At 42.6% G+C, this 13,178-nt stretch overlaps 1 protein-coding gene across 1 annotated transcript in view; it reads left to right on the top strand.

Moving 5' to 3' along the window:
• Lmln (leishmanolysin like peptidase) overlaps positions 1-13,178 on the top strand; it is a 59,478-nt gene that overhangs the window by 17,241 nt on the left and 29,059 nt on the right. The window contains exons 7-10 of the mRNA XM_057765386.1: positions 219-324; positions 2,174-2,268; positions 6,763-6,880; positions 11,061-11,168. Of these exons, the coding sequence (XP_057621369.1) occupies positions 219-324; positions 2,174-2,268; positions 6,763-6,880; positions 11,061-11,168 (427 nt within the window). The remainder of the gene's footprint in view (positions 1-218; positions 325-2,173; positions 2,269-6,762; positions 6,881-11,060; positions 11,169-13,178) is intronic.

Below are 13,178 nucleotides of genomic sequence, written 5' to 3'. Positions count from 1 at the left end.
TGATGAACACTCGAAAGCCCCTGTGGTGCCTCTGTACCCCTCAAAAACAGGTGCTGCTTTCCCATGCCATTGGAAAGCAGAGAGAGAGAGTTCGAATTAGCTGTCTGATAGTAAACAAATCATGTCCTTGACCTGTCTTCTGTAGAGAAGTATAGGTTAGCAAATACTGTAATTACTACTCTGGAATATAGTAGAAAATGTTGTGTTTATTTTAACAGGCCGATAGCAGGATATGCCAACCTGTGTCCAAATATGATCTCCACCCAACCGCAAGAGTTTATTGGGATGCTGTCCACAGTGAAGCATGAGATCATTCATGCCCTGGTAAATGCTATTAACTTCTGTCACTTCCTTCAGGTCGCTGATTTATTGCTTGTGTTGTGGTCTTAATGCATGCTTTCAGTGATGTGTGAACTCCTAGGGTCATGTTCGGTGAGACCTAGTTAGTTGTGTTCCTTTCAGCAGGAATTTTTAATGGTCAGGATGGGAGTAGGTTTGAGTTTCACTATCTGGTATAATTTACGATTAAACTAACATTGCCATTGGGTAAGTAGGACTTTGGAAGAGATGATTAAACTTCTAAAGAAAAGCATCTTCGGACTGGAGAGATGGCTCAGTGGTTAAGAGCTCAATTCTTGGCAACCATATGGTGGCTTACAACCATCTGTAATGAGGTCTGGTGCCCTCTTCTGGCCTACAGACATACACACAGACAGAATATTGTATACATAATAAATAAATAAATATTTAAGAAAAAAAAAAAGAAAAGCATCTTCGAGCCAGATGTGCTGACTCAGGCCTGCAATTCTTACGTTTGAGATGCTGACCATGATTACAAGTGTACTCAGTGTATGCAAACCCAGGGCTTCATACACACTAGACAGCCATTCTACCAACTGACTGCCTCTGATGCACACACACACACACACGAAATAAATTGTAGATATATGTATATGTATATAGTGCCAATTTGAGGCTTAGACATTGCGCTTTTATAGATGCTGTTAGGAGTAGACTTGATCCCCAGCTCCGTATACCATTCAACATTGTTAATAATTGTTAATAATTTTTAGTAGTAGTAGCTGCAATTTTGACACTTAGTAAATTTGGGTGAAGAAGATAGCACTGAAATGTCCCTGTTATCATTGTCCATGGTGCCTTAGGCTGTGTTTAGTATAAATAGATAATACTTAAGTCTAATATTTATAAATAAAGGCCACTGAAGTGGTAGGGATTGGCCCTGTAATTCATTGTTCCAGTTTTATATTCTCAGCTTTTGTTCTGCTTTTGGAATTGATCCATGACAGGGTCTCCAACAAGGAAAGACACTAAAATACCTGTAAAACCACACAGATGAATTAAAAAGTGTAATTCCCCACGCTCTGTAGTGTGTGCCTGGAGGTATGATAATAACATAGCATTGATATGTAGAGCCTGAAGGCAGATTTAAAACATATAGTGTATTTAGAAAATCTTGTATTGAACATTTACATCAGTGGGCTGGAGAGGCGACCCCGAGGCTAAGAACGCATACTGCTCTTTCAGAAGACCCAGCCAGTTCCTCACAGCCACGTGGAGCAGATCGCAACCACCCTCGCTCTAGTTCCATGGCATCTAGCACCCTCTTCTGGCCCCTGAGAGCACCCACACATACGTGGGTACGTTCACACAGACAGATGCCCGTGAAAAAAAATAAAAATAATCTTTTAAAATGTTTACAGCAGGTAGTCAAGTGTTTCAAACTGTAAATACAGCTCACTGACTTGCTGTTGAAGGCTGGGGTAACTTCTGCAGAGCTGCGTGGCACTCTTGTGACTAATATCAACACCTCCTCAGTGACAGATGCAGTTACCAGTGCTCTGACTGAGCATCCTACTGTATGACTATGTCAGCATCCTGGGTGCTGGGTGCTGCTGTGTCTGTGCTCTGACTGAGCATCCTACTGTATGACTATGTCAGCATCCTGGATGCTGGGTGCTGCTGTGTCTGTGCTCTGACTGAGCATCCTACTGTATGACTATGTCAGCATCCTGGATGCTGGGTGCTGCTGTGTCTGTGCTCTGATTGAGCATCCTACTGTATGACTATGTCAGCATCCTGGGTGCTGGGTGCTGCTGTGTCTGTGCTCTGACTGAGCATCCTTCTGTAAGGTGCTTTGAATTCTTCCTTCCAGGGTTTCTCTGCTGGGCTTTTTGCATTCTACCATGATCAAGATGGAACTCCCCTGACCTCACGGTCAGCAGATGGCCTCCCGCCCTTCAACTATAGGTATTTGCAATTTTCATTCTTACTCTTCTTTAGAAGGCGCTAGAACCTGAGAATCACAGCACTGCCCATGCAGTGAATGGCGGTGACTTCATGGCCAGCCTAAAGGAGCTGAGGATACTAAGACAAAACGGACTTGAGATGGTGTGTCCAGAGGACACCCCTTGCCACTCAGGTGTCTTCCCACCATATTATAACTGATAGTTAGGCTGTGGGGGTTTTATTTATTTAACCTACTAAATTAGCTGTGTTCTGAGCCTAAAACAAGCAATGCTGAAAGCAGTTTATCAGTTATCAGTCCCAGGATATATATGATGTATATAAAAATAAATATCTAAAATAAGGGTTCATATCCATAGTAACACATGCAAATATTCATGACAGTTTTATGATTAACAGCCAAATAATATGAACTACCTCAAAATCTATCAAAATAAGTAAATTATACTATGTGTATAAAACTGAAAACTAGGGGGCTGGAGAGATGGTTCAGAGGTTAAGAGCACAGGCTGCTCTTCCCGAGGTCCTGAGTTCAATTCCCAGCAACCACATGATAGCTCACAACCATCTGTAATGAGATCTGGTGCCCTCCATACCAAAACACTGTATATATAATAAATACATAAATAAATCTTCTTTTTAAAAAAAAAAAACTGAAAACTACATAATACTTAAAAAAAGAGTACGCTATTGGTTGGGTCAGTATGTGTATGTGAGGTCATAGGTTCAGTCCCAGCATCAGCAAAAAAAATTACACCTTTGCTGTATGCAGAAACATACTCAGGTATACTACAAAGCAAAGTAACTCAAATAGTCCGTTTATATGGAAATCAGTACTGGCAATAATAAAAAAATAATGGCTTTACTTTAGGGAACCGTCTGCCAACTGCTGTAAGGTAGCTAGCTGTCACTGGGCAGTGTCACAGGGAAACCTTCCTAGGTGCTGACTGTTCCTTTCCCTTTCTCGGGGTCTGATGTAGGGTAGCCATTAGCAGTTCATCTGGTACTGGCAAGATGGCTCAGCAGGGAAAGAGCTTCCTGTACAAGCCTAACAACACGTACATGACACGTGATACATACACACACAAACACACACACACACACGCAGAGATAATAACAAATACATTTTGAATTAAAAAAAACAACACTTGGTACTGGAGAGATGGCTCAGCAGTTACGAACACTTGCTGCTCCTCCAGAGGACCTGAGTTTATCACAAGGCTCATAACTGCTTGTAACTTGAGGTCCAGAGGATCTGACCCCCTCTGATTGTCCTGGTACCTGCACGTAAGTGACATACACACAGGCACATAATTAAAAGATAAAATTTTAATTAATTCTTATGTTATTTGCTTTTTGTATATTTTGCTTTAATTACAAAGTTCTCCAGTAAAATAGTTTGTACTATTTTTTTAAGCATGTATTTGTTGATTTTTAGAGTTTTTTTTTTTTTTAAGACAGGATTTTTCTATTCTTGCTGTCCTAGAACTTGCTCTGTAGCCCAGGCTGGCCTCAAACTCAGAGTGGGATTAAAGGCGTGCACCACCACAACTGGTTTATTTGTAGTGTTTTTAGAGTAAGTATAAAGTGCAGAATTCTAGGCAGTGGTGGTGACCCAGCTGTAATCTCAGCAGTGGGTGGTGGAGGCAGGAAGATTAGAAGAAGTTCAAGGTCGGCCTCTGCCCCGTAATCAGTTCTGGGTTGGGTTACCTGAGTTACAGGAGACCTCATCTCAAAGAGGTGTGGTGGAGGACCACAACAAAGAGACAAATGTTAATGTCTAAATGGATGTTTTTCCGAGAGTGTCCTTTTTGTTTGGTGGTATGGAAGAAGTCGCTCTCTGAGAAGAATGCTGGCCCTGATGGAACATGTAAATGATGAAAACAGTGCACTCTGTGCAGCGGGAGAGTGATGTGTGTAGGGGTCAAGGCAAGCTGATACTTTATGAAATCTTCCAGTATAAATGCAGATGCTAGAGTAGTAAATTCAGGTTAGGCATGAAGAATGGGGTTCGCCTCTAGCCTGTCTGGGAAACCATTCCTGTGCAGGTCTTGGTGGTTTGTACCTGTACTCCCAGAATCTGGGAGGCTGAGGCAGTAGGGTAAGGAGCTCAAGGCTAGCCTCTGCTACAGAGCAAGGCCAGCCTGTACTATATGAGAGCCTGTTTAAAAGCAGACAGACGGGAGTGAGGTTTGAGAGAGACTGGTACCCTTGAAGGATGATGGAGAACAGAATGTTGGTTGATTAATGAACTAAAAGCTGTTGTTTTCTTGCTGGCTTTGTTTACTGTGTTTAAATATTGTCTTCCAAAAATAGATAGAAACAAAATTAATGCAACCTCCTCATAGGAATAAGGGTCCTAAACAGCAAGGTACTGAGTGGGAGAGTCGGAGATAAGAAATAAAGAAGATGAAAGCAATAGTTGGTACCAGGTGGTCTTACATAAGCTGATGACTTATGCAAAGCAAGTTTATTAGGAAATATAGCATCATTTATACTATAACCACTACCCATGGGAGAGTCAGGACCCCAGAAACGGCATCCTGGACTCCTGTGAGGCACTGGCTTTAGCCCTAGGCTGGCCTTGCCAAGTCCACTGCTGAACAAGGACACTGAGCTAAGGCTCTTTTTGTCCTTTCATCTGAGACCCTTGCGTCGGTCTTGCTCCCCACAGTGCAAGTGTAATAACTGCCCTACACTACTGTTGCCATGACTTCCGACTTCCTCACCACACTGGACTGCATTCCCTTTCTCTCCCTCTCTGTCTCTGTCTCTGTCTCTCTGTCTCTGTCTCTGTCTCTCTCTCTCTCTCTCTCTCTCTCTCTCTCTCTCTCTGTTACTTGGTTTTGTTTGTTTTTCGAGACAGAGTTTCTGTCCTGGAACTCTCTCTGGAGACCAGGCTGGCCTCGGACTAACTGAGATCCGCCTGCCCCTGCCTCCAAGTGCTGGGATTAAAGGCGTGCGCCACCACTGCCCAGCTGAACTGGATTCATTTTTAAATAAGGTCCAAAACCAGGTGCCTCTTTCAAAAACACCAAAATCTTGAAATTGGAAGTAGATATGTTATGCAATAAATGCAAAAGGAACTGGTACCCCATCCCACCCCCCACACCCGAGATAGGGCCTAACATGGTGGCTGGCTAGCCTCTAACTTAAATGCAGCTAAGGATGACCTTGAATTCCGCATTACAGGGTGTGCCACCACAGCCACTTTACACAGTGCTGGGGATCAAGCTCAGCTCAAGCACTGTACCAGCCGAGCCGCATCTGCAGCCTAGCATTTTAGTTTTGATGGATATATTTTTGGGTTCTTGTGCAAGCCCCTTTATCATTGTTGGATGTTCTTGTCTCTAACAGGAACTTTGTTTCCCGTCTCCTTCATCTGATGTGACTGTAGCCACTACAGCCCTCTTCAGAGAATTAGTTACATAGTGCATCTTCTAAATGACTTGCCATCTCTTTGTGTCCTTGGATCTAGACAGCATTTCTCCGGAGGAGGAGGAGTAGAAAATAATGCCCTTTTAAAACCCAGGATGCCCCCACCATCCTGGGTCATTGCTTTCACAATGGCCTGGAGGTTGTAGACAGGGCATGGGACCACGGAGCTGCCTGTTCTTCATGTAACTCATCCATCTTTCATGAATAAGTGCTTCTCAGATTGATGCAGCTCGTTGCTGATTTCCAAGGCTCTGAAAAAGTTGATTTGGCCAAGTTCTTGTTGATTTCACACCAGAGTTTCCAGAGACATGTACTCTGCCATTTTCCTGAGAACTTTCTAGAATTTAATTTTGTAGATGACATGAAATAATATTTTTCCTTGATGGATAACCAGTTTCAGGGCACAATAATTAAATCATTTTTTTTTACTAATATGACAGCATTTTTTTGTTCAGTTTCCTTATATGCTTGGGTCTGTCTCTGCTTTGGTTTCTTTACTTACTTCCTCTTCCTCCTCCTTTTGTCTTTTTCTTTAAATGCAATAAACTTGTCAGAAGAAGCCACTGAGAGCTGGGGTCTAGTCAGCTACCAAGTGCTTGCCTCGCATCTACAGTGTCCTGGGCTGGATCTCCACAGTCAGCGGGAAAATAGTGCAGTCCTCGTCCCAGCTCAGCATTGCTGTGTGACTTTAGAACAGGTTCTCTCAGCTCCCTAAGCCTCTGTCTTTACCTACAAGAGACGGCTAAAAATCCTTATGAGCCTGGGTGTGGTGGTACATGCCTGTAACTGAAGTATTTGGGAGGTAGAGATGGGTGGATCTCTGTGAGTTCAAGGCTAGCCTGGTCTACATAGTGTGGTAGTGCGCGCAAGGCCAGCTAGGGCTACATAGTGAGAGCCTGTCTCAAGAAAGAAAATAAAGAGTTTATAAGCACATTAATGGGTGTGATACATAAAGAGCTCTCAAGTATTTCAGTCTCGTGTGTTACGAGTACTTTCACATCTGCAGTATTTACAGTTGTAGTCACCTGGCAGAACGACCGTTTTCTTCTGTAATTACAGTCTGGGATTGTACCAGTGGAGTGATAAAGTAGTTCGGAAAGTGGAGCGGCAGTGGAATGTGCGAAATAATAAGATAGTCCGCCACACTGTGTATCTCCTGGTGACACCTCGTGTTGTTGTGAGTACCCTTGGACTTCTTCGTGTCTCATTTTTCATCATGGTCCCTGCTTTACTGGTCATTTCTGTTTAAGAGTGAGTTCCGAATTTCAGTCTGTAACAGAAAATGTAGGAAGACAATTTAATAAAGCAGCAAGCCAGGACAGAGGGGAGGAGGTGGAAATTTGGCAGGGCATCCCCATCCAACCTGATGCTCTAAGACAGGAGGTGAGAAGTGCTTGTGCCTAGGGAGAAGCAGCATTATTACGCATTTTTTGTGGGGCTGGGGAGATGACTCAGTCTGCAGGTTCCTGCCATACAAACATGAGAATCTAAGTTCAGATCCCCAGCACCCCCATGGTAAAAAGAGGGGGGGACAAAACGGCTAGTACTTGTCTGTAACCCCGGAAGTTGATGGAGGAGTGGAGACAGGCAGATTCCTAGAGTTCAGGTGATTGGTCAGTCAGTCTAACACAATGGGTGAGCTCCAGGTGAGCATACCCATGTGAATGCATACACACACACACACACACACACACACAGAGAGAGAGAGAGAGAGAGAGAGAGAGAGAGAGAGAGAGAGAGAGAGAGAGAGAGAGATGTATTTTAATTTAAAAGTTAGGTGGAGAAAAACTGTTTAAGGGACACACCAGGTATTGACTTCTTACGTCTGCATGAGCACACACAGGATCATTTACACATACACATACATAAAGTTATTTGATCAGAAAAAGAAGAAGAAGAAGCCATGGCTGGGGCCGGGGCAATGGCTAGTGGTTAAGAGCACTACAGTTCCTACAAAGGACCTGGGTGTCTCAGCGTCCACATGACTGCTCACAGCTATCCACAACTCCCGTCCTAGGAGCTCCGGACCCTCTTTAGGCTTCTGTGGGCACCAGGCATGCGTGTGGTGCACAGATGTGCGGGCAAAACACCCATAATAAAAATGAGGAGCAGGAGCACAGGGACTCTGGGCTCAGTTCACTCACATCCCCATTTGACCTTCCTGGGGCACATACCTAAATAAAGGGAAGAAAGAAGGCATGGAGGAGGGTAGCTGCTGGTGCCTGCTTTGTTGGGGATGGCTTTAAAAGACTATAGCCTCAACCCAAAAGGCTCCTTGAGTGAGCTGACGCTTCAAGAAGGCCCATATAATGCACACTGAGCTAAGAGCTACTCTTTTTGCCAAAATCTGGTATGGAAAAGAATTTGTCACTTTCACTATGTACAGTTTTGGGTATTCCTGCCAAAGAAGATGAGGTGAATAACCAGGGGTCCAGCTGACATCATGACTCAGGAGATGCAGCCGTTTGGAGGATGTCAGTGGTCCAGCAACCCTGAAGTCATGGATGCATAAATGCAGTCTTACCTGGTTTGGTAGCAGTTTCATATATGAAATCCCTTGTTATAATTATTGAAGGCTAAAAATCAAGAAGACTGCCAATTGCTGGGATGTTTCTGAGTAATGTCAGACTGCCCCACATATATGCTATCATCAAGAGAACCACTGAGCTGTTTTAAAAACTGTTAACCTGGAAAAGAACGAGCTTACACCAGTGGGTGCAGTCGGCGGTGTGAGAAGCCTTTGGGTTAGGACAAGATATCTGCAGGCCATATGTCTACTAAGAAGTTATTGTAAAATACATAAGACTCTAACTGCAAGAAAACAAAAACCTCATTTGCAAAATGGACAAGAAGACAGATGTCATGGTGTATGCCTGTAATCATAGCACTGGATGCTGAGGCAAAGGATGGAGCCTAGGCCAGCCTAGGTTATGTAGTGTGACCGTGGCTCCTAGGCCAGCCTAGGTTACATAGTGTGACCGTGGCTCCTAAAAGAAAAGTAAAATCAGCAACAAATAATGATCAAAGGACCTGAAAAGGCTTTTTGTTTTGTTTGTTTTCTTTAGACAGGGTGTCTCTTTGTATCCCTGGCTGTTGAGAATTCGCTCTGTAGACCAGGCTGGCCTCAAACTCCTGCCTCTGCCTCTTGAGCGCTGGGATTAAAGGCGTGTGCCACCACACCTGCTTAAAAAAAAAGTACAGCTCAGTAAAAACAATAAGAAACTTATATATAAAAAAGCAAAAAAAACCTACAAAGAACCAACAGATATATAAAAATGTTCAGCATCACTAACTATTGGAAAATAATAAAACTTCAATAAGATATACCTGTGACTTTTATCAAAAAGACAGGATGTGAGGCACATTGGTTGGTCTACGGAGAAAACACGCACTATTGTTGGGCATGTGGATAGCTACCTCCATTAAGGAAAACTCTTCATAAACTAAAGTCAAGGTCATCACAGCTACCAGCCTGGACACATACAGGCCCTGTCTACAGTCAGATAGTGGACACACAGAATGGCCTCAAGTGGGGGTTACAGAAGACAGAGGCAGGCATAGAAGGAAGGGTATAGGACTTCAAGGAGGAAGAAAGGGCTTTTTTCTTCTTAAAAGTCAATTTTTTTTTATCAGATCTATAGTGAACAAGTTAATACTGCACGTTTAAAAATTGCTAGGGTTGGGCTGGAGACGTGGTTCAGTGGTTAAGAGCACTCACATGGCAGCTCACAGCTGTCTGTAATTCCAGTGTCAGGGAATATGATGTCTTTTTCTGGCCTCCATGGGTACTATATGCACAGACCTGTACTCAGAGACACACAAATACACATAAAATAAATATGTTTAAATTGCTAGGGAATAAATTTCAAACATTCTTTTTAAGTTTTTACTGGTATATATTATACATAACAGTGGGCTTCATTATGGCATTTTCACACATGTATATAATTTATTTTGATCATATTCTTTTTTTTTTGTTTTGTTTTGTTTTTTTGTTTTTTCGAGACAGGGTTTCTCTGTGGTTTTGGAGCCTGTCCTGGAACTAGCTCTTGTAGACCAGGCTGGTCTCGAACTCACAGAGATCCGCCTGCCTCTGCCTCCCGAGTGCTGGGATTAAAGGCGTGCGCCACCACCGCCCGGCTTGATCATATTCTTGCTCTTAAATATTATCATTTGCTTATAAACCAAATAAGTATTAGAGATGATATATATGATAATTAACTTGATTTATCTATTCCATAATATTCATAAATCATGACAGTACTCTACCCTATAACAGTGTGTGAGGAAGAGACCTGGTCAGTCATCCTCATCAACTTAGACCGTGAAACCCAGTATGGACAGTTCAATAGAACCGCCATCTACGGGCTGCCCATGCATGCTTCAGCATTGCCAGGGCATACATTTCAATTTTTTTTCATTACAATGTATAATTATAAATTACCAATTTATAATAGATATGAAATTTAAAAATTATTGATATCAGAATTATAAGCAGTTTTCCTAATAGTCTTTTTGTTTGTTTGTTTTTGAGACAGGGTTTCTCTCTGTAGCTTTGGAGCCTGTCCTGGAACTTGCTCTTGTAGACCAAACTGACCTCGAACTCAACAGAGATCTGCCTGCCTCTGCCTCCTGAGTGCTGAGATTAAATTTGGTATGCGCCACCACCTGGCCTAATTTTATTTTTTTTATTTTTTTGGTTTTTCGAGACAGGGTTTTTCTGTGGCTTTGGAGCCTGTCCTGGAACTAGCTCTGTAGACCAGGCTGGTCTTGAACTCACAGAGATCCTCCTGCCTCTGCCTCCCAAGTTTATTTTTTCTAATGTGACTTTTCTATGTTTGTTGAGGCAGGGTCACATGTAGTCCAGGCTGTACTCTCTGTAGGCAGTGACGACCTGAACCCCTAGCCCTCTTGCCTCTAATAACAAGCCTGTGCATGTAGAAACTGTATGTCCCTTAAAGCCAGAAAGTGAAGAGGTGGCTCAGTGGGTAAGAGTGTGCATCCAGGAGAACCCGAGAGTTCATCACCCAGGGAGCATGCTGGAAATCCCACAAATGCCTGTAACTCCAGCTTCAAGAACCTCCAACACCCTCCTGCCTGGGTCCTGCATACAAATATGCACACACATAAATAGTTTTTAAAATCAACCTTCAAAGAGAGAAGAAAATATTAAGAGAAATAATTGTTTTCTAGCCAAGAGGAATGTGATAATAATATCAAAATATTTGACTATATTAAAATTGTATTTTAAAGAGGTTCTGTTTCATCAAACTGATTCTCTCACACTGCTTTATCCTACCCTGTGATAAGGAGTGCTGTTGTCTTATGCTGTGGGTGTTTGTTTCTCCGATTCCCAGGAAGAAGCACGGAAGCATTTTAACTGCCCAGTTCTAGAGGGGATGGAACTTGAAAATCAAGGCGGGATGGGCACTGAGCTCAACCACTGGGAAAAGCGCTTGCTAGAGGTCTGTTCAGTCTTGTTCAGTGTTTATCTTTATTAACATAATTCATGTGCATAATTCAATTTTATGTAATGTGTTTCTGTATAAACATTTGTATAGAGAGAATCTGGAAGGAGAATGAATTTACTAAAGTAAATCAAGCTAAAGTAATTCCAAAATTACTTTGGAATTGAGATTCAAACAGGCTATGAAGTAAGGTGGAACATACATTAGTAGCAGAGACCGCACCCTTGGATCCCTTAATTGTTTAGGGCTGTACAATATTCAGTTACGCAAACAAAACAGGCCTATGTTACTGAACATTATGTTTTAAATAATCTTTTTTTAAAAAATATTTATTTATTATGTATACAATGTTCTGTCTGTGTGTATGTCTGCAGGCCAGAAGAGGGCACCAGACCCTATTATAGATGGCTGTGAGCCACCATGTGGTTACTGGGAATTGAACTCAGGACCTCTGGGAGAGCAGTCGATGCTCTTAACCACTGAGCCATCTCTCCAGCCCCTCTTTTTTTTTTTTTTTTTTTTTTTTTTTTTTTTTTTTTTTTAAGACAGTATCTTACGTAGTCCAAGCTGGCCTTGAACTTACAGCAACCCTCTTGCTTCTGAATGCTGGGATTGCAGATGTGTACTTTAGCCAGACTAAAAGCTGTTGTCATTTTGCTTTTGTGGTACTGGGATTGAACCCACAACCTTGTGCGTGCTTGGCATTTTTTTTTAAAATTATTTCTGAGATATATCCTAGTCCTAAATTTTCATATTAAAAAAGAAAACGGGCATGGTGGCACACACTTTAGTTTCAGAATTTAGGAGGCAGAGGCAGGTGGATCTCTGTGAGTGGGAGGCTACCCTGGTCTGTGTAATGAGTTCCAGGCCAGCCAGAGAAGATGTGGTGAGCGATGCCGTGCATGCCCTGCAGAGTGGTGGGTAGCGGACATTCTTAGCTCAGCTAAACAGTCACGCTCTCAAACCTCACCAGTTCCTTACAAGGACGTTGACACAGCAGAATTGGGCGCTTTCCTTGTGTCAGACCCAGCGGCTGTCGGCAGTGCCGCTCCCCCTCAGTTGCAGAACAGGAACACAAAACTGTCCCTTGATTGAATGTAAGATCTAGTTTGACTTAAGAGTACTGTGACCCACAGAGGAGCGGGGATCTTTTTAGTGGTTCCACAGATTAACCTTTCAGACTCCACGGGGATGTCCCCAATAGTCACTTTACACAGTGACATCCCAGCTGTGACTTACTAGTGGGTTTCATTATAGTTCTCCCAAGGCCAAGGTGCATCAACAGGCCTTTCCTCTCATGTGCTCTTCCAGGTAATGTCCCGTCTTTATTTGGTTTCCGGGAAATAGAGCCAGAAAATTAATCCCAGGTCACATTGGTTTACACAGGAAGAATCTAGAGGGAGAATTAAGACTCTGAAGTGAAATGGCTTGGTTAGAAAGTGTGTTTCTATATTTCTTCCTCGAGATATGTTTAGATAGCTGCAGCAAGCAGAGCTCATGTCTGAAGGTCTAAGCTCAGGAAGAACGAGTTTCTCTCTGTGCTCAGATGCTGTAGTCTAGGTCACAAAGAGTAACGATGGCAGATACTTATGAAAGCAAATACCTCATTCTTCCTATGGGAATTTCTGTCTTTGTATTTTCCTTAAGGAATTTTCTTTTCTTTTTTTTTTTTTTCAACTTTTTTTTTAAATTTATTTATTATGTATACAATATTCTGTCTGCATATATGCCTGAAGGCCAGAAGAGGGCGCCAGACCTCTTTACAGATGGTTGTGAGCCACCATGTGGTTGCTGGGAATTGAACTCAGGACCTTTGGAAGAGCAGGCAATGGTCTTAACCTCTGAGCCATCTCTCCAGCCCCCTTAAGGAATTTTCTTAAGTGATTTCCTTGGAAACTATAGATGGGCCAGAAATGAAATTTTATGTGCTTTTCAGTAGAAGACCCAAGAATACCAATTTTATTAGCTTCATTGATTCTGTTAATAAGCATTGTGTCCCTGGACCGT

Source organism: Chionomys nivalis, chromosome 3 (genome assembly GCF_950005125.1).
Source record: "Chionomys nivalis chromosome 3, mChiNiv1.1, whole genome shotgun sequence".
In the NCBI taxonomy this organism is placed as follows: domain Eukaryota; kingdom Metazoa; phylum Chordata; class Mammalia; order Rodentia; family Cricetidae; genus Chionomys; species Chionomys nivalis.
This window is presented reverse-complemented; position numbering and strand designations above follow the sequence as displayed.